The sequence below is a fragment of the Chinchilla lanigera genome, unplaced genomic scaffold (assembly GCF_000276665.1).
Source record: "Chinchilla lanigera isolate Chin_1 unplaced genomic scaffold, ChiLan1.0 scaffold00036, whole genome shotgun sequence".
NCBI lineage: Eukaryota > Metazoa > Chordata > Mammalia > Rodentia > Chinchillidae > Chinchilla > Chinchilla lanigera.
The window spans coordinates 1492564-1511110 of NW_004955437.1; the positions used below are offsets into that span (position 1 = coordinate 1492564).

An 18547-nucleotide genomic window follows, 5' to 3' on the forward strand; every position below is an offset into this window, starting at 1 on the left:
AAAAAACTGTGATTCGGTGAAGCCACAATAAGTGAACCACAATATAGCTAGGGACAACTGTATGCTTTTTTCTAAACTTCATTTAAGATAATTCTCCCACAACAGTGTCTGGGAAGAAGGTAGGGTAGTTTCCCCAAGGAGCAACAGCTAGCTAAGGTGAGATGTGATTCAAAATTCATCAAAACCCTCATATTAGAAAAGTTTTGTGAGACTACATTTAGCAGTGATTTCTTGGCCATGACACCAAAAACACAGGCAATAAAAAATAGATAAACCAGACTTCATCAAAATCAACAGCTTTGGGCCATCAAAGTCCTCTATCAACAGTGAAAAGACATCCACAAAATACAAGAAAACGTTTTTAAATCATATGTCTGATAAGGTGTGGAAGACCACCTGGATGGCTCTCCTTGAAAGAGCATTTGGCCCTGCCTCCGTGTATTGGTATGTAAAGAGCTGGCTAGGACATTTCCTTACCCCTCAGCTGGCTTTAAGCAATGCAAATGGATCTAGCAGAGGTGCTGATGCGTAGTCTCTGAAGCAAGGTCAGTGATGCCCCGCCCACAGCTCCCAAGTAACTTGTGTGAACTAGGCTAAGAGAGTCCACACTGTCAGCTGAGAATGAGCCTCAAGAAGAGGCTATGACTTCTCAGAGCTTGGACGACACATCCAAACTGAGGCACCAGCCCCAAAACACTAAATACTGCTCCAATCTGTGATATGCAGATTCTTCTTCCTGCATCTCTCTCTCTCTACATATTGCAGAGGTGATTTCAGACCTCCTACCTAGCAAAGCTCACAGCACTCACATACTTTCCCGCCATTCTCATAGCCACTCATCCTCCCCTCTTCACGAATTAATAAAACTCGGGTTCAGCCATGGGTCGAAGCCTTTGCTCCGGTTATCCATTACTCTGACTGGACCTAGGACTCCTTCCCTCCCTACAATTACAAATATGCCTTAGTATCTTTATTCTCACCATGCATTGCACTGGAAGTGGTAGACTGGAATTAACTTATTAGAATTCCAACAACTTTTCCATGGGATTACAAATGTGAATTCCTCTGAACCATGACATGGTCCAAAAGGGCTTTCTATAATAAGGGATTAATATCCAAAATACATCAAGAACTCCTATAATTCAACATAAACAAAGAAACCTAATTTTAAAATGGGCATGGAAATTGAGTAGACATTCATTCTGTGGGACAGCTCAGCAGTAGAGTTTTTGCCTTGTATAGGGCCCTGGGTCCAATCCCCAGCACTGAAAAAAGATGTCCAACAAGCACAACATCACTGATTATTAGAGAAATGCAATAAAAACCACAATAAACTGTATCACCAGCATTAGAACAGCTATTATTTGTGAAAAAACAAAAAAATGAGGGCTGACAGGAGTGTGAAGAAACTAGAGACCTTAGACATTTAGAGGCTATGGAAAACAATAAAGCAGTTCCTCAAAATATTAAAAATGGAATTACCATATCACCCTGCAATTACATTTCTCAGAGTACACCCAGAAGAACTGAAAGCAGGGTCCCAGGCAGATATTTGTACATCCATTTCACAGCACCATTATTCACAGTAGCGAAAAGCTGGACACCCCTCAAACATCCATCAACGGATGGCTAGATAAGCAAATGTAGTTTACACATCTAACATTTTGCCTTAAAAGGGAAATTATGACACATGCTACCACACAGATGCACCCTGAAGACCTTATGCTAGGGAAATTAGCCAGTCAGCAAGACAAAAGCCTTAGGATCCCACTCTGGGGTGGTACCTGGAGTAATCAAATTCACAGAGATGAAAAGCAGGGAGAGGGCTTAAGCAAAGGCAGTGGCAGTAACTGTTGCCTGGGTGCAGAGTTTCATTTTAAGGAAAAAGTTCTATGGGGGCTGGGGATATAGCTCAGTGGCATAAGCACCTGCCTGGCAAGCGCAAGGTCAGGAGTTCAATCTCCAGTACCACAAAAAAAAAAAAAAAAAAAAAAAAAAAGGAAAAAGTTCTACAGATAGATGGTAGCAGTGGATGCACAGCAGTGTGAATGTGCTCGATGCCACCAAACTGTGCATGTAACACTGATTAAATGGTAACGTTTATGCTATGTGTTTTAACCACAACAAGAGAGAAAGAACCAAAGATCAGCCGACATTCAGACTCAAAATCCCCAACTCACCTCCTCCTTCCGCTACACTCCAGCCAAACTCCTTCTGCTGATTCTCAAGGAGAAAACTGTAAAACCCTCTGAGATATCCTTTTCGGTTTTTGTGAGGAGGATATGTACAGACTCCTTTGAGAGGATGATAACAGGTATTATCTCCCCAGAAAAATGCCCCCCTTACCCACAAACATCCTCACACACATACAGGCATTTGTGTACAGAGCCGAGGGGTCACAGACCGAACTCAATGTCCATCAAAAGATGACGGAGTGAGCAAAATGTGGTGTAAGCATACAACATACTCTAAGGGCCGAAACAAGGAAATCCCTCTCTAAGATAGCCTAGAGGAGGAATGTGGAGGTCTCCTTGCCCCTGGGTTTTGTTCTCTTCTCAGAGTCCCCTAAGGTCCACATGTACCTGATGGCGGGTGTTGTACACCTTGTCAGCAGCTAGTGTCACGGGCAGGTCGAGCAGAGACAGGAGGGTGAGTCGAGGTGACACGCTGAACATGAAACTGTACAGCCCCACCACTTTCACCAGGCTCCGGAGCATGACATTGGCATTTAGCGGAAGCCAGTTGCTCATGAGGGAGGTGTCCGAATTCAGCCGGGAGTGCAGCTCCCCTGGCGAGGACAGAGCAGTGAGGAAACCGTGCACACTGCACAGCAGAGGCCCAGAAAGTCCTCCTGAACGTGCCCAGGGACAGGGCCCCACCTCTAAATCTCCGCCATCGCCTGCACAGCTGTGGGCACTTTGTCTGTGCTCTGTCCCAGAAGACAACGTGAGGCCCCAGCGAATGGACAGGTAATGGAGGGACAGGGATGGCCGGGGGAATCCCAGACTTGGCCCCCGGGCCCCACCTGTCTTAGTCTCCTGGAAGAAACCGAGGTCCTGACGCAGCAGGGAGGAGAAAAGCTTCTTGCGGATCCGCAGGTTGATTCTGGACATGACGTAGGTGAACAAGCCTCCTCGGCAGCCTCCGGACAGCGAGCTGTGGGTCAGGAGGAGAGAGAAGCAGGAAGGAGAGGGCGAGACGCACAGGAGAGGCAGGAGAAGCAGAGGACAAAGCCAGAATTAAATAAAATATAAAAGCAGAGAGGCAAACCATGAATAAAGGGAAGCAGGGGACAGACAGAGAGACAGAAACAGAGAGAGAAGAAATGGCACACACGGTGACTAGATGTGGGAACAAACTTCTAATAGGTAAACACCCACCAGTACTCGTGGAATTCCTCCTGTGACAGACACAGGGGGAGAATCACACAGAACTGCCGAGAAACAGCCCAGGGCCTGCGTCAAGCCTGGCCTCCCAATGGGCTGACCCCCTCCGGCCTCTCCTCTGTCTTGGTCTCTATTCCTCCCGGCAGCAAAACCCTCCTTTACAGTCACAGGTACTTCATTATGGGACCCCAAAGAACTCCCTGACCTCCCATTCTCCAGCACTCTAGAGCCATGCTGACCCTTTCCTTCGTCCTTGGAGAATTCTTCTCAGACAAATCAATGTTTTGTGATAAAATTTAAAGATAAAAATATAGAAAAGCGTAAGTCATCCCTTTGCATGACATGAGATTCTAATGCCAATTTAGTTAGCATAGTTAAAAGTCCTTTGCGACAATCACGCATGAGCTCATGAGGGTTCTGGACTCTGGAGATCCCACGAGATTGGAGAGAAAGGACACAGAGAAACGTCTTCAAGTAGGAAATGGCAGGGCTGTGTCTGGGTGTGGGGAGACACCGACAGTGCTGATGCTTGGAGCCAGAGATACGGAGGGTTTTGTGAATCAGAGTAAGAGGAGGTCTCGTTCAGGAAGACCAGGGTGAGATGGGTTTGGAGTCCGGGGTGCAGGCATGCGAGGTAAGAGCAGGCTATGTAATAGGAACACCGAGGGGACAATGGCGTCACAAGATCGAGCTCGGCATGGAAACGTGGATCTAGGAATCACCCACAGAGCTCAACTGAGTTAGCTCAACAGGAAAAAATTCTGTCACAGATTAATACAGAAATGAGCCATAAAGAAAGTCAAATGGAAGGGTCCAGAGGTAGAGAGTTCTCTACGGGAAACTAAGCAGGTCAGAAAAGAGAGATTTCATAAAAGCTAACTGCAGAAAGATCAATAAAGGAACAAAATGCTACAGAAAGGCCAAAAAGAACTGAGGCCTCACTAGGAGAGGAATGAGAAAAGAAACAGCGGATTGGTCAGTAAAAAGGTGAAACCTGAGTAGCCAGTTTCAGGGGAAAGAAGCAAGTCTGGAAGGAAGGCATGAGCAGGCGCACATTTTTGTTTGGTTTTGTTTTCTCTTTGCAGCGCTGCTGTTGAGCTCAAGGCTTTCCGACTGAGATACATCACCTGCTCCTTCTCACTTTCTTTTTTTTTTAACAGGGTCTGCCTAAGTCACTAAACTGCCCCGGCTGGGCTCTAACGGGCAATCCTCCTGGCTCAGCCTCCTAGAGTGCTGAGACAGAACACAAGCACTGGTTTCTGGGGACGTTCAAAATTAACACGGCCTGAAAAGGGGCGGCGCCCGGCTGGGGCCCATTGAGGCCAGGGGAGTGAAGACCTCCTTCAGTCTGCACACCAGCTTGTGCACTCACCTCCTCCGGGGCCCAGTCCAGCCAGCCAGCAGGCCCCTGAGTACAGCTAAAATGACAGCGGGTAGCAATTGAAAGCCAAGAGTAAAGTTGCCGGAGAGAAGGCTCGGTGGGTCATAAGCTCCAAGTAAGAGCTTCTGGGATTGGCAAAATGGGTGAGGAAGGAAAGGGTCAGGGAGGAGGGACGCCCGCCCTGCCAAGAGAGGTCTGAGGAGCCGCTGTAGAGAGGGCGCAGGGTCGGGAGGCACAGGAGAGAGACTGATTTTCATGGAGACAGATGGTGAGGGGAGACTGAGAGACTGCCTTTGACGGCGAACGCCTTCTGCATCACACACCCACACGGCTGCTTGGGTAAGACAAACTTTAGAATACACGCTGTGAGCTTTAGGGTGTTGGATAAATGTGAATAAAGAAATGAATGGGCAGGTAGAACAGCACAGGCAATAAATACAACACACTTCAGTTCCGGTATTCTGGACTTCCTGCACAGTGTCGGGGGCTCCGCTCAACACTCGGGGCTCGGGAAGGGCCCCCCCTGCTCATCACCTACCTCCCAACGGAGAGCAGGCACATGAGGAAGATGGCGCTGGCAAAGGCATCGGGGTCAAAATCACCCCCCAGGATGTCGATGACGCGGCCAGAATAGTGAGGGATCAGCATCCCCACTGAAAGAGGAAAGAAGGTCCCCAGGTGCCCGCGCTGGCGCCGGCGTCTTCTCCCACCGCCGCTCCCGGGCTGCGCCCCACACTCACGCAACTCGGCGGCCGCCAGGAAGAAGAAGGCGCCCAGGAGCCAGGGCAGGTCGGGCCTGGAGAGCTGCAGCAGCCGCCACATCAAGACTTTGTTCTTCTCCTGGCCCGGCTCCGCGTTCCGGGCCCCTGGGGCGTTCATCAGAGCCCACAGGGCCCAGCCTAGCCCTGCAGCCCCGTAGCCCAACAGCAGCCAAGCCCAGGAGGCCCAGGCCACTCTGACCGGGGGTGCACTCAAGGTCCCCCCCACCAGGGCTCTCAGCGAGAGGAACAGGGGGGTCGCCAGGCAGAGCGGGGGCAGCAAGGCCCCCCCAAGCCGCAGCAGCCCTCCCTGCCTTAGCAGCCCCCACAGCCCTCCAAGGCGCAGGGCGCCCTCCAGCCACAAGCCCAGAAGCCCTCGGGGAAGCAGCGCCCCCAGAGCCCCCCGGAGCAGCCAGAGTAAGGCCAAGTCCAGCAGCAGCAGCGAGGCCCAGGGCCTCGGGTCGGGGAGCCGCATGGCGCCCGGGATCTGCGGGGAGAAGGTGAGAAGTGAGGGGTGGCCCCGGTCCCGGTCAAATCCCCTGGCCCGGTCCCCCCCGCACCCTCCACCCTCCACTCTGCCAGCCCGCGGACCGGGGAGCCCGGCGCACCCAGCCCGCTGCCTCCACTTCCTGGGCCCATAGGGACAAGCAGTGTGGGGCGAGGGGGCGCTGCGCCCCGCGTGCGCTCACGAACTCACCGCGGCGGGACTGCCACTCCGGGCTTCCGGGCCAGAGCTGCACTGGGAGCCAGATCGCTCTCCTCCTCGTTCCCCTCTGGCTCCCGCAGGCTCTCTCGTCCCGGCCTCGCAGCTTTCGCTTTCGCTTCCCAGCCAGAGCTGCGCACCGAAGCCCGCGGGGGCGCCCGAGACCTGCGCACCGGAAACCTGCAGCCCCAAACCAGCCGGCGCCCTGGGTCCCCAGAGAGGCTCCCTCGCACCCTCCTGCCGGTCGCTCTGTGCTGTAAGACTGCAAAGCGTTTCAGGGACTGAGATGCTTCCTAACTGGGAACCACTGGATTTTCTCAGTTGCTGCCTGTTTTAATAAGCGCCCCTTTCGCCCAGCCAAGATCCAGTTTTAGGGTCCTGGAGTAAAGGAGCCAGACCTTGGGTGAGACCCTGTGCTCATGTGTGCGCTGGGACCCAATGGGAATCCCCTGGGCGCGCCAGGGAAGTGCCCGGTACTGCTCGAGTTCACCCTGAAGGAACAGCAGGTGGGATTAGATTGCTCTGGGTGAGAGCCTGCCCCCGGTTTGCAGAGTTATTCCACAAATGACTTCCGGTTAGAATTACCTCACAAACTTAAAAAAGAAATCCCGAAGGGCTCGCTGCTTGGCTCTCACACCAGCCTTTGCAAATGTTGTTGGCGTAGCTCCCAGGGCAGCGGCTGAGGGGTGGGGAACCGAAGGGAGGATTAGCAGATCGCTAAAACGAATCCAGTGCCATCCTCTCGGGATGGCAAGGATCTCCCCTAATGGAAAAAGCTCCACACTCAGCTGCTTCCAGTGGTCAGACGTCACCAGAGAGGTGACACAGCCCACGTCCCTTCCTGTACCCCTTCATGAGTCAGAGAATTTCATTGTCTTTTTTTCTAATGTAGATCTTTGACTCTTTCCTCTTATTCTCCACTTCTGGGAGGCCTGTTTGGGTCCTTTCCTCTTCAGTCAGAATCTGACCCTGACATCCGTTCAGTGTCCCATTATCCAGGGTGTCGTTTGAGGTAAACAGCAGAGTATTCGCAAAAACCACACGTAAGGGAGGTGGAAGCTTCTCCATCCCCCTCCACAAAGTCAAAACTCGCTGTCGGTGTCCTGCTCCCAGTCTCGCAAACCATGAACAATGGACCACACCAGAGTCTCCAGATTATGTCTCTGTGGCAATGAAGCTACAAATATGTGTCCAAAGATGACTAGGAGATGAGTATGGAAGAAATACACACGAATAAATATTTGGTGAGGCCAGTTGTTTTTGGTTTGGTTTGGTTTGGTTTCTTGAGACAGGGTCTTATATATAGTACTGGCTGGCCTAGAACTCATGACCTGTACCTCAGGTTCCCGAGGGCTAGGATTACAAGCCTGAGAAGGACTGGTAGGGCCTCATTTTTTCTTTTTCTTTTGCTTTTTTCTTTTTGTCTTTTTGAGACAGGTTCTCACTATGCAGTTCAGACCGGTCTTAAACTCACTTTGTAAGCCAGGTTGGTCTCAAACTTGCAACAATCCTCCTGCCTCAGCCTGCCGAGTGCTGGGATTACAGAAGTGCTCTCCATGCCCAGCATTCCTTTCTTATGTAGATGTCTGAGTTATTTCTCAGGGAAAACCTCTCTTGATTTCCTGCCCCCCCCCAAAAAAAAAAAAACTCCTCCATGTTTTTTAACCCACTTAGCCACACCAGGAGCGTTTATAACCGTTTTCCTTTATTGTGCTTAGCGGGGCACCAGAAGGCTCCCAGGGGAGATGCTCATTGAAAGGAGAGTGCAGAAATGGGTGACCATGGCCCATGGTCATCTGCTGCTGGGCATTCTCTATCTTGGCTGAGACGGAAGGTGGTCCAGGTCCCTAAGTCTGGTGGCTCTCCCACCGGAAGAGGCCTGCACAGCCGACGCCACTGCTACTGATCAGCCTCCAGGTACTGGTACAGCATGTCGCTGACGTCTGTACTTTCCACTTTCACCCAGCCGTCTTCCTTCATGTGGTACACTGCGGACGAATGAGCAAACACCAAGGTCCGGTGACCAGGGTTCTGGTGCAGGAAGCAACAATGCACGCAGGCACAGAAACACACTCTAGCCCCTCCCTACTGGGATTTCCAGGCCATTCTTGACTCTAAAGACCTCCTCCCTGCCTCTCAGCCTCCCAGAGCTCCCTCCACAATCTCCCTCAACCCTTCCCAGGCACGATGGGCTCCTTGTGTCTTACTATTGACGACGCCTCCAGAATAGCTGTCTCTGTGAGTGGCATGAACAATAGCCCTGCGGCCGAGGTCATAGGCTTCTTCAAGGCTGAGGTCGGGCCGATAGCCACTGTCCAGGACCCCGTAGGCGTAAGTGTTCCCGCTGCCAGTGGAGAACATGTGTCCTGAGAGCCGGGTCCCGTTTTCATCCACATAGTAGAGGCCTGGGCCCTACAAGACGGAAGAGGTTTCAGGATGAATTTGGAAAGAGATTTATTGGTAACATAAAGAGGTTCAAGGGTGGGTCATGAAAACTGGACACAAGAATGAAAACTACTACGGGAGCATTTGACTTAGGACAGCATTTTGGGAAAAGCTAGAACTTTAGAAATAACAGGAGAAACCAAATGGATGCAGCTATTTTAACAAAAGGAGCTGCTTGTCCATGACATACAATGGTCTCTAACTGGACCGAGAAATAGACACACACACACACACACACACACACACACACACACACACGGGAAAAGTTGCAGAAACAAGTGCTCTCTCTTTGGGATATCAGGTCGGGGTGGGCGTGGGCGGATCCGATGGGGATGAGATCTTTCATCCCTGGCTGAGGAACATGGGGAAAGGACAGCACCCACCTTCTTGTCCCAGCCACAGATCATGCTGCCCATGGAGAGCCCCATGCCCCGGTATGGAGACACCATGTTGGCGAGCAGCTTGGAGGCAGCCGACACGGAGATCCGCTCCCCGTTCCGCAGGTAGTACAGCCTGGGTGAGGACAGGGCAGAGGAAGACTTAGAGGCGGCTGGAGCAGGTTAGCCCTCCCACGTGATGGGGCAGGAAATGACTGGAGACATACACACTTGAAGGAATTGTTGCGTTGACTCTAAGGAGCAGGGAAAGATTTAGAATGTGAAGTATCTAAACACACAAAGAAAGCCTAATAAATGGGACTGTCCCACCGGCACTGATGGCCTCCATGCTAAATATGACAAAGTGTCTGGTCTGAGGGCAGGAACACACACTGAGATTTGAGAGGGGGCTTTTATTACCCAGAGGCTGCTTTGTGAAGTACTCTGTGAGCACTGAGACGGACCCACAGGGCAGAGAAGGGAAGTACAGAGATTTGGGAGACCCAAGAATCAACCAGAAGGCTGAGAAAGGGACACAAGAGGCGTCACCCACCTACACTCCTTGGCCAACAGCCGCTCCCAGTACTGACAGTCAGCGGCACAGCCAGACATGGTGCCCAGCAGGTAAGGGTTAATCTCGATCACCTTGTTCATCCGGACGGTGGCTGGAAGAAGAGTTTTGAGACAAGAGCACTGGCCCGCAGTTCTCCCCATGTGCCTGTAACAACATCTTCCTGGGCCTTGGTGGGGACATTGATATCGTGCTGGAAGGAGGGCCAGTGCCCCAGACTCTGCTGCTGGATCCCACACACTCACCAATGTAGCTCCCTGCCGTGGCCCGAGAATCCACAGCCACAATCACCCCATGCTGGAACTTGAAGGCCAGCGTGGTCGTGCCGTGGGCCACCTCTAGCTGAACGTTCCTCTCTCGGTCCCCACCCAAGGACTGCAAGAATTCAGCGGGCTGAGGAGAGAGAAGAGGCAGAGGAAGAGGCCAGGACCACTTGTGCAGCGGGATCTCCTCCAGAAAAGGGGTGTAGAGTACATGCAGGTGAGGAGATGGGGAAAAGTTCTCTAACATGAACAGAAAAGTTGGTAACCAATTCCAGAAGGAACTGTGCTCTGAGAAGGAAAGAGGCTCATGGCACCAGCGTCTCCCACGTCCAGTGCCACAGGAATGGAAGGAAGCAAATGTTAAAACGGCTAAAGAAGTTCTAATTGGCTTTAAGGGTTTCTCCATTCATACTCACCCAACCCTCACAAAACACCGTTTACTAACTGAAACTAATTTTGCGGAAGAGGGGCTGCAGACCAGTGCTACATGACTTGTCTGGGTCACAGCAGTGAACTGCTGGGGGGAAGGTGGCCGGTAAAGTAGGTGGGTCTCCCCAAACAGCGCATAGCCCCTACCACGACCCCGGGGAAAGGATTCTGAGTCTTACCTGGTGGAGAAAGGGCTCTCTAGTATTTATTAGTGGCCCCACCCGCTTCCCTGAGATTATCCAGGCAGGTGACACGTGGGAGACCCCTGCCCCACACACACACACTCCACTCTAACTGCTTGCCTCAATCTGCACTTTCCTGATCCTCCAAGCCACATGGGCTCCGCCCTGGCCGGGCCCTGAACCGCTGGCGTCCCAGGCTCGGGCAGGGCAGGCTCAGAGCAGACCCCCGTCCCTCTGCGCCCCCTCTGCCCTCACCTGCATCCCCCTGGGGACGGCGAGCTCCGGAGCGCGCGCAGAGAAACCATAGTGTCCCGGGTCGGATCCCCGCGCGCTCCCCGCAGCCCCAGCTGCAGCCGGGCCGGCCCAAGCCCGCGGGGCTCCGCACACCTCCAGCAGCGCCATGATCGCTCCGCGCCGGGACTGCCACCCTCGCCGGAGGAAGTGAAAGCGAAAGCCCCGGCACCAGGGGGAGGGAAACAGAAATTTTTCCACATCCCCCTGCCCTTCCCGAGAAGAGGCCGCAGGGTGTCGGAGCCAGGAGTGTCCCGCCGGGGAGGCGGGGACCCGAACTGTCTGGAGGAAGGGGAGCGAGCCCCGCAGAGCCGAAGCCGGGCAACCCCCCGAGAGCGCCGGGGAGGGGCGCCCTGCCACCCCCAAGCGGGCTCAACCAGAAAGCGGGCGTCCGCGAGGGGGAAGGGACAGGGCCAGTTTCACAGCGCAGTGGGTGCTGCGGACGGGGACAGTCCTCGCCTCGGTTCCTTTTTATAAGATCTGGGGACAGGTGAGAACCGTGGGAACCTCGCATCCCCAAGACCGCTCCTGGGACGACCGGAAAGCAGCGCACCCCAGCCTGGGAGGAGAGGGGGCGCCAAGGAGAGGGCGCGGGCTCTGAATCCTTCCGCTTGGTTTTTCACGGGGCCCCTCGCGGCTCAACGGTCTCCCCAACCCGAGGCCACCCACAAGAACGCGCCCTTTCTGCCCGCCCCTCCTCGCCCGGTGCCCGGCTCCGTGAGCGCCGCAGAATTGAATTGTCTAAACGCCGCCTCTCTCTGCAACCTGTTGTGTCCTCTTCTGCCCAGCAACTGTTAACGTCACACCGCCCTAGCCCTCCCTGAATGGAACAGATGTAGATAGCCCCACCCATTTCCCCTGAGAGGACCCCGGCCGGGAGGCAAGGGAGCTGGGTGAGAAGGCATCTGAGCCATCGGGAAGGGTCGCTGGCAGCCCCTCCGGCCACGTTTTGCACTTTCTCCAGCTCCCTGGGCCTGTGGGCCGCTGCAAGGCCAGGCTCCAGCTACAGCTGCTGGGGCTTTCCTAGCACCGCTGTCTGCTCTTGGCCTTGGAACTGGCCTGGAAGGGTGGAGCACAGGTGGGGCCATAGGAAATAGAAAACTACCACTACGAAACACTGCAAATGCTAAAGGAAGGAGAAGTCAGCGCGCTGCTGCGAAGTGCACGGAGCCCTTTGAGGTGCCGGAAATAGGAGAAACCCCGGTGCAAAACACCAATTTTATTATAAATATCAGGATCCCACAGCATAGTAACGAGGCAGCATATGCCTTTGGTCACGCTGAGAGCAGCGGGTCTTCCCTCTCCTCTCTCTGTGTTCGGAATATTTCTTCACCTTCCCAGATCGTCGTCTTACACCGAAGCATCCACCAGGTCATAAAGCAGTGTATACACTGAAGTCTGCATTATCAAGAGGCGCTGAGGCAGGACCTTAGCACTTGGCCAACTTCAACCACAGCAGGCGGTTGCGTGCAACTCCTCCAGCAGCAGGCAGCTGCCTACTCCTGCTCCTCAGCAGGTGAGACCTCTGCTCCCAAGTTCCGCACCCCGAGAGCTGGAGACAGTGGAAGGAAGGCAGCGTGCAGATCCAAGCAGCCTTTCATTCTGGAGCGCGCACAGGGCCCTGCACCATGTCCCGGTAGCAGCCCCCCTTCTCCATGAGCTGCTGGTGGGTGCCCCGCTCACAGATAGCGCCTTCCTTCAGAAACAGGATGTGGTCAGCCTGCTCCACCAAGCTCAGCTGCTGGGTGATGAGAAGCACCGAGCGGGAGTGGCGCTCGGGGCTGCTGTAGAGCACCCGCTGCACCTGCGAGGAGACACGCACACCCGGTCAGGGCCCCGTCCACCGGGCCACGCCAGCCCTGCCGGCGACGCCAAGCGCAGCGCAGAGGCCTGTTCTCTGCGCCTGTCTGCCGAACTTTGTTTTGCTAAGGAAGGCTTTAAGGAAACATCACTTCGTAGTAGAGACGTCAACACTCAACTCAGCAGGCCTGCAGCTGGGGCAGGCTCTGCTACCTGACATTTGAGCAGATCTTCAAGCTCTTTGGTCAGCCAGGCGTGGTGGCGCACGCCTGTAATCCCAGCACTTGGGAGCATGTGTAGCACAAGGACAACCTCACTTAATATCAACAGTATTAGAACAGTCTTTGGTTTCTGTCTGGCTTTCGAGGTTGAGAGTCACTATCAGTTTGGGGTCCCCTGGGGAAACGCGAAGGGGCACTGAGAACTCCAAGGACCAGCTGAGATAATGATGGTATTGATGTAACGAACACAGGCTGAGGACAAACAGATTCAGTGGGGTCCAGGCACTAAGATGACCACCTCTTACCTGTGACCGATGGTTCACATCCAGGGCACTGGTGGCATCATCCAGGATGAGGACACAGGGTTTCCTGACCAACGCCCGGGCCAAAGCCACTGCCTGGCGCTGGCCTCCCGACAGCTGGTTCCCACCCTCGCCCGCATCTGCAGAGAAAAGAGCCCAGATGAGATGTGAAGAGCCACGTGTGGGCTTGTGAGTGTGTGTGTGTGTGCGCGTACGCGCACACACACACACCAAGGCTGATGGATGCCGCTGTAGGGGGAAGGTTGTGGGGAGGTGGATGGAGCTGGGGAGGCGGATGAAGAAGCCATGGGAGCACCACCTGACAGCTTCCGACGGTGCCCATGGAGCGACAGAGGCAAAACTGCGGGTTTCGGTAACGAGAAGCTGTCCGGGCGCAGCGCTGCGCACCTGTGTCATAGCCCTGAGGGAGGCCAGAGATGAAACTGTGGGCGCCGGAACTCTGCGCGGCAGCGGTGACTTCTTCCGGCGTCGGCTCCTGGGTCAGGCCATAGGCGATGTTTTCTCGAAGACTTCTTCCAAACAGCAGAGGCTCTTGCCCCACGGCAGCCACCTGCCATGACATATGAGGAACAGAACGAGGATTCGAACAAGGAATGCTGGGACATGGTTATCTGGGGACTGAACACTCAAAATTGAGAGCAAAGCAAAAAACTCACACGTCCTCTCCTGACCCCACTCCCATCCCGCCCCCCCCCACCCCAGGTCTCTACGGCCCCTGACGCTCCTTCCGCAAGCTCAGCAAGGATGCTCTTCTTCCTTAATGCCCCGCCCCGCCGCCTTCCCACTCACCTGTCTGTGCAGGTAGCGGTGCTCATACTGGGGAAGGGGCTCCCCATCCAGCAGCACCTGGCCCTCCGTGGGCTGGTACAGATTCTGCAGCAGGGCAGCCACAGTGCTCTTCCCAGAGCCATTGGGTCCCACCAGGGCTGTCACCTCCCCAGGTCGCAGGGTGAACGTCAACCCCTGGATGCCAGAGAATCGCAAAACAAGAGGCAGTTGGAGGCCTCCAACCTCGACATGTTCCCGTTCTGTTGCACTGACTGGTGTCGCTCCCCAGCAAATAAAGGAGCAGTGGGGAAATACAGCAACACCCCCCCAACGTCTAATACGATGTCTCCCCACACAGGAGGGGTGGAGGAGGAGCGAAGACAAGGGCGAAGTCAGGCACCGCTGTGCCACACACTTGACACCAGTTACCAACCCAAAGCTGAAAAAAACCACATTCCAAATCACGGGACGGGCGGGAGATGCCTGGGGATACAGAGCTCCTCTGTGGCCCTTCCTTGGAATGTGAGACCCATACATCCAAAGCTCTCTCCTGCTGCTTGGAAGCCCAAGCTTGAGTTTAGATGACATGAACGGAATGGGTGAGGTTAATGAGGACCTAGACTTGATGTTAAAGCAGGAAGCAGGAGGGAAGTTTAGGGGTCAGAGGTGAAGAGGGGTGCGTAGACCACAGGGATTGGTGAGCTGTACCTGCAGCACCAAGGCATCTGGATTGTTTGGGTAGGCGAAGGAGACGTTTTGGAACTGGACAAGGCCCTCCATGCTTGAGGAAGTCAGCAAACCACTGGGCGGGCACTGAGGAGTCCGATCCAGGTATTCAAATATTTCCTTTGAGGAGCCCACCGCCTTGAGTATCCGGGGGTAGTACAGCAGCAGGACCTGGGCGGAGGTGGGAACAGGGACAGACTTAACCAGCTTGCCAGCGTTATGCGCGTGAGAAGGTACAGCCCGGAAGGAAAGTGACGTAGGGAAGGATGGGACAGGGAAGAGCCAGCACCGCAGGGAGGGACCTCACCTCAAAAGCTGAGGTGAACTGCTTCTGGTAGAGAACAAATGTGACGAGCACTCCGCTGCTGATGGCCCCAACCGTCACCAGCTTCCCACCGACGTAGAAGATTCCCACATTCAGCAGCATCCCCGACACCTGGAAAGAGACCAACAAAGAAGAGAGGATTGTGGTTAAAAAAAAAAAAAAAAACAGAAACAGAAACAAAACAGAGTCTCAAATAGAGGAGACGCAAGACGAATGACGCGTTAAAGATATACGAAGTCCTTTCCTGCCAAATAACCGGAGCAGGCTTGGCAGGCAGGCAGCAAGAATGGCCCGCAGAGGAGCCACAAGTCCTCTGTATCTTCATCCCCAACACCGTTATCATTTTACTGGGGGGGAAATTTACTCTTCACAAAAAGCGTCCATGGAAATGGTATCAGCTGATACTCATACTAAAGGGTCCCTCTCCAGGAGGTGCTGTAATTCTCTTTTTAAAATGAGGAAAAGTCTCAGCAAAGGGTCTCACATTACACTGCTAGAGACACAGCTAATAAATGGCAGGATCAGGAAGCCACAGTTTCTGCTTTGGTTCTCGTCCCCTCGTCCCCAGCTCCTGGTATTCCCATGGCTCCCCTGGCACACCCACGCTGTACCAGCACAAAGCATGCCCACACGGGAATCTGAGGCTCCCTGAGCTGCCCCCGAGAGGCAAAGGGCTGGGAAATTGGGAGACATGGCACCTCTCTAATCCACAAGGTTGGGTGACCCTCATGTGCCACAGTGGAAGGAAGCCACCCAGCACCCGTAAAAAGAGGAAGATGGCTAAGGACACTGAATGGAGTCACCGAGCCACAGACTGCTGGGATGGAAACACGAAACCAACCACTCCACAGGGAATGGAGTCGGGGCATCCTTAGGGACACGGTCCAGGCGTTCACGTCCGAGTACTCACACTGGTGGTCCCGAGGTTAACCACATAGGCCAAAGCTGTTTTCCGGTTGAGCGCCTTTATTTCCTCCAGCCTCTGCCTGAACTTGCGGTCCTCACCATCCTCGTTGGCAAAGCTCCGGACTGTAGGCATAGCTGACAGGGCCTCGATGGCCACCTGGCTGGACATTGCCAGAAACTGGCTCTCCTCCTCTGCCAGGGACTGTGGAGACACAGACATGAGCTATTGCACGGCACTGGCAGCCACCGGGGCAGTAACAGCAGCGCTACCCAGCTAGAAATTCCAGGTGATAGAAGGTGCAGCGGGAGGATGGAGCAGTACGGGCACACTTCTGCCCCTGGACACTGAGGAGAGGCAGGAGAGAGGGAGAAGCCCAGAATGGGGGTGGCCTCCTATTCCTAAGTACCGGTGGTGGGCGGAAGTGAGAAGACAGAGAGTGTGGAGATTAATGTCGACGGCTGGGAACACGGACTACAGAGACCGAGTTCCCTGGAGCTGGAGAAACGGGAAGGTCCAGGGAAGTCATGCAGAAAGGAGCCTGTCAAGACTGGGCGCCGAGGCTCCGGGATGTACCTTATACCACTTTCCCAGCTTCTGGGGCAGAAGGAGCAGCAGGGGCAGGGCAGCCAGGTTGACCAGGGTGAGGGACGGTGACTCCCACAGCATGAACGCCAAGGGCCACAACCCTCGCATCAGGTACCACATCAGTATGGACAGCTGAGAGCTCAGAGACTCACACACACTGGCCGTGTCACGCGTCACCCGAGATGTGATGGCACCTGCCAGGGTTGGAAAAGAGTGGAAGGAATGAGACCGCTCTGGGGTGATGTGAGGCGCTGACCGAGCCGGGGTGCCAGGGTGGGGCCGTCCTCATGGTATTCTCAGGCGCAGGGACAAACAAGGCTAGGACTCGGGGTTGGGGACCTCAATGCAGGCAAAGGAAGCGTCAGAGAGGAAAAGCCTAGCCAAAGCCCTTCGTCTTAAACCTGAAGAAAGTAATCTGCATGTAATTTCCATTTGTCAGAATTTACCTCTTCCTAAAAAACTTGTATAATCCCTGCCGTACGCTAGGTGGACAGTGCGAACCAACCACCCGGCGGGCACGGGTTGGATCGGGCCGCTGGTCAAAGCCCGGAGGAGTCCAGGATAAACCCTACATTGGGACCAAGACGCTGGGGTTTAACCCAAGGTCTGTCTCTAGCCATGTGTGACCATGCAAATTTCAGCATTTAAGGTCTAGGCTTCTCAGGAAATGAGGCATTCGGACTTCATGAGCTCAAAATTCCTAGTTTTTAAATTCTGTAGTTTGTAAGAATACACAGGCCTAGCTTTACGGGGAATGCTGGATAAAAAGAGGAGGCTATTATTAAGGGAAAAAAGACAATATTTTGCTTCTACAGTGTATTAAGGTTAAATAACAATGTGTGCGTGGCAAATGTGTAAGGGAGGGAAGGAACTGATTGAGGCCGTAATTAAACGGCATGCATGGTGATATAAAGAACAGACCGACGTAAAATGAAAGGGTTCCTGTGAAACCTGCTTGATTCTTCTGGAAGAACTCCGTCTCCTGGCGCAGCACAGCCTGAAACACCTCACTGTGAAACCGGCTGGACAGGTGGCCCGTGGTGCGGTAGAACATGGCATCACAGGCGAACTCCATCAGCCCGCTGGAGAGAGAAGGCCGGGGGTTAGGATGCGCTTTCGGGAGAGAGCGGGGTACCAGGCATCCCTCCCAGCAGGTGTACACCTCCAGCTCAACCCCCAAGGTCCCAGTCCCAGGGCTCCCTAGCGCCAGCCAGACCTGGCTATGGTGATCATGGACATGACCACTACGCTCCTGGTGAAGGCAGAGGTTGTCTTGTTTTGTAGCATCCAGTCAGTGAAGTTGCCAGTGAAGACTGGAATGGCCATCTCCCCTGGGGAAAGACGAGAGGCCTGTCAGCTTCGACCCAGTCTGAGACGGGCCGCACTGCCACCCCCACGACGCTGGAGGCCAGGGGCAGAAAGAAAACAGGTCTCATCAGGTCCCGAGCCTGAAAAGCCCACGGGAACTCAACGCTGCTTGGCCCCATTGGACCTTTCAGGGGTCTGAGGAGCGACAGAGCTAGTGCAGAAGCACACCGTAGAGAGGAGACGCTCTGCCCCGGGGGCCCAGGGCAGCACGGAAGCCGGGGACTCGGGAGCTCACCCCGCTGGAGCTCTTTCCTCTCCACGGAAATGGTCCCCAGGACCTGGGCTCACCTCCTGTCTCCTGCTCCCCACTTCCCAGGACCCACACTCCTCCTCCTCTCCGATCATGACCCTCAGTTCCGGTGTCCTCCCCCTACACGTGCGTCCCCCTTACCCAAACAAGACAGGATCAGCAAAGCCAGGATCAGCGGGAGGCGGCGAACCTCAGTGCCCAGGAGGCCTAGAAGTCTGCACAGCAAGTCCCAGGCGCCGCCGCGGCCGCTGGGCACCCAGAGGCTCCCGAGCTTGTGCCACAGGGCAGCTGCGGGCAGCGCCGCTGCATAGCCGAGGACGAAGGCGTCGGGGCGGCTTCCCCAGTGCAGGGCTCTGCTCCCGGGGGCTCCCCCGGACACCTGCTGTCTGAACGAGGCAAGCGCGGGCAGGGCCAGGCCCAGCGCGGCTGCCAGCGGCTGCAGAGCCCCCAGCCACCCGTGCACGCGGGCGCCGACCGCTGCCCTGAGG

The 18547-nt window shown here is 54.7% G+C and overlaps 3 protein-coding genes across 4 annotated transcripts in view; all 3 read right to left on the reverse strand.

The window, feature by feature from the left end:
* Tap2 (transporter 2, ATP-binding cassette, sub-family B (MDR/TAP)) overlaps window positions 1–6469 on the reverse strand; it is an 18816-nt gene extending 12347 nt beyond the window's left edge. The window contains exons 1-5 of one of the 2 annotated variants that reach the window (XM_013516933.1): window positions 6223–6469; window positions 5508–6012; window positions 5306–5420; window positions 3026–3156; window positions 2583–2788 (exon numbers count right to left, since the gene is read on the reverse strand). In XM_013516933.1, coding sequence (XP_013372387.1) covers window positions 2583–2788; window positions 3026–3156; window positions 5306–5420; window positions 5508–6000 — 945 coding nt within the window. In that variant the 5' untranslated portion in view covers window positions 6001–6012; window positions 6223–6469. The remainder of the gene's footprint in view (window positions 1–2582; window positions 2789–3025; window positions 3157–5305; window positions 5421–5507; window positions 6013–6222) is intronic. The other variant, XM_013516934.1, reaches the window with a different exon arrangement.
* Window positions 6470–7913: 1444 nt separating this feature from the next.
* Psmb8 (proteasome subunit beta 8) lies at window positions 7914–11509 on the reverse strand. Its single transcript, XM_005389457.2, has 6 exons — window positions 10751–11509; window positions 9867–10014; window positions 9604–9715; window positions 9057–9186; window positions 8436–8640; window positions 7914–8216 (listed from the first exon to the last, which is right to left on the reverse strand). Exons 1-6 carry the CDS (start codon window positions 10895–10897, stop codon window positions 8128–8130), a joined length of 831 nt encoding a protein of 276 aa, XP_005389514.1. The 5' UTR covers window positions 10898–11509; the 3' UTR covers window positions 7914–8127.
* A 476-nt stretch (window positions 11510–11985) lies between these two features.
* Tap1 (transporter 1, ATP-binding cassette, sub-family B (MDR/TAP)) lies at window positions 11986–18547 on the reverse strand (the record flags this gene model as incomplete). Its single annotated transcript, XM_013516935.1, is given in 11 exon segments — window positions 11986–12590; window positions 13113–13249; window positions 13518–13680; window positions 13920–14093; window positions 14607–14795; window positions 14932–15060; window positions 15860–16057; window positions 16430–16635; window positions 17393–17523; window positions 17658–17772; window positions 18201–18547. Coding segments are annotated over 11 exon segments (1996 nt in total), but the record flags the coding sequence as incomplete, so codon positions are not given.

What these genes read in the sequence shown, in the direction of transcription:
- Psmb8 (XM_005389457.2), bottom strand. Translation starts at nt 10,897, where the DNA reads ATGGCGCTGCTGGAGGTGTGCGGAGCCCCGCGGGCTTGGGCCGGCCCG. An exon ending in CCGTCCCCAGGGGGATGCAG is followed by an intron (nt 10,015 to 10,750) that starts GTGAGGGCAGAG and finishes CTCTCTCCTCAG; the next exon opens with CCCGCTGAATTCTTGCAGTC. An exon ending in TTCTGGAGGCGTCGTCAATA is followed by an intron (nt 8,217 to 8,435) that starts GTAAGACACAAG and finishes ATTCGTCCGCAG; the next exon opens with TGTACCACATGAAGGAAGAC.